Source organism: Camelina sativa, chromosome 1 (genome assembly GCF_000633955.1).
Source record: "Camelina sativa cultivar DH55 chromosome 1, Cs, whole genome shotgun sequence".
In the NCBI taxonomy this organism is placed as follows: Eukaryota; Viridiplantae; Streptophyta; class Magnoliopsida; order Brassicales; family Brassicaceae; genus Camelina; species Camelina sativa.
In genome coordinates, this window is record NC_025685.1 from 22,632,110 (window position 1) to 22,637,076 (window position 4,967).

Here is a 4,967-nt window from a genome sequence, read left to right on the forward strand (position 1 = left end):
GCTGACACCTTCCTGACCCAAACAGTTAATTTTATATTTATTTGTTTATAGTTTAATACTCTTAATTTCCATAAATACAAACACCTATAACCAAAAAATCCAACGGTTAGTTTTTGATTTTGAGCAAGGGGATCACAAAACTGGGTCAAAAAGTTAGCTCGCACTTAATGCAAATCGAACCGAAATTCTACGAACCGGTTTAGGAATAGTTGAAAGTTTGATGGCCCGGTCCATGAATCATGATATGGTGTCTCTAACCAGAGAGAAACGAGAGAATTAATCAAAGCGTGGAGATGTGTCCACGTTGTTGTCTACATACTCTACATTGCCATAAAAAGAAAGGTTTTTAGTTTACTAGTTTGACATAGGTTTTGGTTTTTTTTTACCGTTGGAAGAAACTGTATGTTTGTCTTTGTAGATATGACATGATGATATCGTATTTTATCGCATGTTTAAGCATTATTTAGTATTCTAAGTACTACAGTATATTATGAACCTGATTTGTTTGTAGAGTAGAGTACACTAGCACAACTTGACCACAATGTCATTTTCTATTTTTTTTTTTTTTAAAACAGAATATTTATCCCGTCAAAATACGACATCATCATGTCATATCTACAAAGGGACTCCAACCAAAACATTTATAAAGGGACTAACGGAGTCTAGCATATCAATTATAGAGAATGAGATGAGATCGATGTGTTTACACACATATAGTAATAATAATTATTATTATTAGAATTGACGTGCTATGCCATCGTTATATGTATACGGATATGTGATTAGGTGAACAAAAGGAGTAAAATCATTCAAAATGTTTTAAAAATCACTCTTGTTCACTTGGACAAAAAATCAAATTATTGTTTTTCTAAATTTTGTCATTTGATGTAATTACTCTAAAACTAGTACGTAGAAATTCAAATGCTTGGTAACTAAAATTCAAAAGTAATATAAAACTACTATTTCACCTCAAATTTATTTATTTATTTGGGATGTTACATTTGGACAAGACAATAAGAGAATAAGTTAGTTGGTCCATTTAAGATATTCAGGGTCCCAATTATATATTGAAAATACATATTAGAGTAGATATTATCATTATTCTTTTATATTTGCTTGCATATATATGATAAAACATATAACATGCTATTGTTTTATCGAGATCCTTTGTTCATTTATTATTAGCAACTGCGATAATGACATAATATAGTATGTATTATATTTCTTTTCAATATATTTTAGCTTGCGAGAGAAAATAAAAATAAAAATTATCTTAATTTCATTTACGGTTTGAACCAACTACACATTATTCACATCATTAGTACATTAGTGTCCGTTGCACTTGCGCACTAGAAAAAAAAAAATGTTCTTTAAAAACAAAACAAAACTTCAAAAATCTGTATTGGAAAATTAAACAAATTCCTTTTATATACAAATAAATAACAGAGTCAATCGATTTAGTTGCCACAGACAAAAAAAAAAAGAGAGAGTTAATCCATTGATAGAATGGTTAAGAAAAAAATAAACTAAAGAATATAAGCAGAATTACCAATTATAGTATTAAAAATTAGAATACGTTAAAAAAATAAAAGATTATGTGATCATATCAAAATTTTAGAATCATCCAGTAACTAATTTCATCTTATATATTTTAGTTGAGACAAACCATGAATGCATATATAGTAATAATGTTCTTCAACCATATATTATTTAATTCCATTTAATAAAACATTACAGACTTTAATTACAAAAAACGTATTATTATAATTATTGGAAAAAAATACTCTATTATGAAACGGAGGGAGTATAATTTTGCAATTTTTCCCTCTCGTAATAAAAAAAAAATAAAGAAAAAGTCCCTTTTGTTACTCTCTACTAACTAGAACGAACGAATGAACGTCATCTCCTAAAAGCCTCTCTCTACCTGTTCGATTCTCATAAATCTTCTCCGGCGACTTCTACATCGACGGAGCTTGACAATGTCTCTAAATCCTGCTTCCTACTACCAGGTCCTTCCCTCTCTCTCTCTCTCTCTCTCTCTCTATCTTTTCTCACTGAGTAAATCAGAAAAAAGGTCTTAGCTAGTTTAAAAGTTCCGATCTCACTTTCCGATGCTTCCTTGTTCTTACTTTGAACCGAACCTGATCTCTGTTATGTTTTCACGAGCTCGTTGTTTGCAATCAATTTCATGAATTATTTCGAAATCTGTGGTAAAATGCAGATTCGGTGAGACGTCTAAGGATTTCGAAGAGTCGATCTCTGATGCTATTAATGAGGAGAAGCTTTCACTCATGTTAGTGCTGCTACTGAATCTATGAAAAAACTCGTTGCTCCGGAGATGTCGAAAGAGGTTGTTGAAGATGATAGACAGAGTTCTAATAATAATGTGGTTGCTAAATTAATGGGTCTAGACACTGCTCCTCCACCACGGAGCAGATCCAGATGCTCGTCTTCGTTGACTTGTGTGGGTACTAGTCACGAAGCTCTAAAGTTTCATAAACATCAAAGAGAAGATGACAAGGCTAACCTCCTTTCAAGAAGTGTGAGTGATAAGCAGATGGATCTTGTTCGTCGAAAGTTCATGGAAGCGAGACACTTTGTTACAGATGACAAGAACCCTCACAGGTCCAAGGAGTTTCAAGAAGCACTCCAAGTTTTGAGTTCCAACAAAGATCTGTTCGTTAAGTTTCTCCAGGAATCAAATTCTTTGCTATCTCAGCATCTTTCTGACTTCCAGCCTGTTTCTTCTCATCCAGAGGCTAAGCGCATTACGGTATTGAGACCTTCCAAGGCTGTTGCTGCTCAGAAATGTGTGGTTGAAGATAGTAAGGAAACTGGATGGATCGATGATGCGCGGCCAACTCGAATAGTTGTCTTGAAGCCTAGTCCTGGGAAGGCTCTAGATATAAAGGCTATTGCTTCACCACATCCTTATCTTGACGAGGCTGGAGATGCTGAGACTAGACAAGTGGCAAAGGACATTACACGTCAAATACGCAAAACTTTTGGGGGTCACTGCAGGAGCGAGACTCTTTCTTCGTCTTCTTCTGTCTTGTCCAATGGCTATAACGGTGATGACTGTTCGTTACAAAGGTCAAAAAACGAATATCCAGTGGGAAACATTAGCATCTCTGAGATCATGTCACCATCCTCTAGGCATTCATGGGACTGTGCAAACAGGTTTGAGAGTCCTTTCTCTTCCTCTTCATTCAACCGAGTCTCGTGTTCTCCAGACTCATCTGTCTACAGAGAGGCAAAGAAACGTCTCTCTGAGAGATGGGCAATGATGTCACTAAACGGAGACACACAAAACTTACCAAAGGCCTCAACGGCCTTGGGCGAAATGCTTGCACTTTCAGAGACCAAGATACCTATCGGATCCAATGAAACAAGACGATCAGTTTCATGCATAGGTGATGGTTTAGATCAAGTAGAAAGCACAAGTGATTCTCTGAATACCCTTGAAAGGTCAAAATCAGTCCCTGAAGTTAGGCTCAATGGTGAAACCTCAAAAGCACAAGCTCACCGAGAGCTTACTGAGTCAAGAAGCTTAAAGTCATCATGGAAAGTTTCAAGCTTCTTCTTCTTCCGTAATAAGAAATCAAACAAGGAGAAGAGAGGTGCACCATCTCAGTTAGCTATACACCGTGAAGCATTTCAACAACAAAGCATATTTACAACTGAGGTAAATCACAATCTAATACTAGTTGTGAGTTTTAGTACATGCTCGGAAACCATTCTTGTTTTAATCATCTGCCATTCATTTGTTTGCAGGGAGAAGTGGCAAATGAAAACCAGGACCAGCCGAGTCCAGTTTCGGTTCTACAGCTCGATTTCGGAGAGGAATGTTCTGGATCAGCAAAGCCATGGACCACTGAAGGTTAGTTTTAGCTCTCTCGTGTTGAACTTTACAAGAGTTTATCAACTGTAACACTTGTACTGTCACATTTCACAGGAGAAGAAGTGTCTCTTAAATCTAATCTGATTGACAAATCACCTACAATTGGATCAATTGCTCGGGTTCTCTCATGGGAGGATGAGTCATATACAGACGCAACTAAACCCGCAATGGGAATCGAGGAAGATGAAGACTGGTATGGCTTCATCAAAGCGATCTTAATAGCGTCTGGTTTCAGCGGTAGTGACTCGCTTATGGCCCGGTGGCACTCACCAGATAGCCCTTTAGACCCATCATTAAAAGACAAAATTGCCAACAAGGAACTCATCAAACGCAGGAAACAAAGATCAAACCGCAAACTCGTTTTTGACTGCGTTAATGACATCATAACAGAGACAACATTAACACTTGCAAGCACCGGCTTGACCAAGGGATTTGACATGGTGGAGCATGTTTGGACAGAGTTACAGGACTGGGCATCGAGTGATGAGTTTTTCGGAAAGATGTGGAGTCAGCAAGTGGAAATGAACAACTTGGGGGCGGAAATTGAAGTGATGTTGCTGCAAGAGCTTGTTGAAGAGGCAGTCTTTGATCTTACTCGATGAAACAATGTATATATATACATTGATATAAGCTTTTGTAATGAAACATATATATAGATGATATAATTGAAGTATAAGTTTAACATATAGATACAGTTACAATAATCTGTTTCTGATGCCCAATTCAAATTTTAATTTTTGCTTTTTCATTGTCCTATAAATGGAATCGAAAACAGCAAAAACAATGGTAAAAACCTCATAGTGGAAATGCTATTTCTTAACTGTTTCATAGGATTTTGTTTGTACAAGCAAACACACAAATGAAGATGTTATACTGTTGAGTAAACACAATAGGTACCGTTTTGAGCAAATGTTTTTTGCACACTGGAGAAAAAACATAGAGAAAAAAAGCTTCAGAGAGACCATATGGACACATGCAGTTTCAGAAACAGGTTTATTTGGCTTCATCAGCCTTTCGGGTTCACCGCCGCTTGACTCTGGTTCAAACCATACTGCCAAGAGAAAAA

At 36.2% G+C, this 4,967-nt stretch overlaps 1 protein-coding gene across 1 annotated transcript; it reads left to right on the forward strand.

The window, feature by feature from the left end:
• Window positions 2,189-4,799, forward strand: LOC104701996. Its single transcript, XM_019236516.1, has 4 exons — window positions 2,189-2,210; window positions 2,277-3,685; window positions 3,775-3,880; window positions 3,956-4,799. The coding sequence occupies exons 1-4, from the start codon at window positions 2,189-2,191 to the stop codon at window positions 4,501-4,503; spliced, it is 2,085 nt and encodes a 694-aa protein (XP_019092061.1). The 3' UTR covers window positions 4,504-4,799.

Excerpts from the sequence above, each read along its gene's own strand:
- LOC104701996 (XM_019236516.1), top strand. The coding sequence starts at position 2,189 with ATGAATTATTTCGAAATCTGTG. Across the intron at positions 2,211-2,276 it reads GAATTATTTCGAAATCTGTG|GAGAAGCTTTCACTCATGTT; the intron begins GTAAAATGCAGA and ends GCTATTAATGAG. Across the intron at positions 3,686-3,774 it reads AAAGCATATTTACAACTGAG|GGAGAAGTGGCAAATGAAAA; the intron begins GTAAATCACAAT and ends ATTTGTTTGCAG.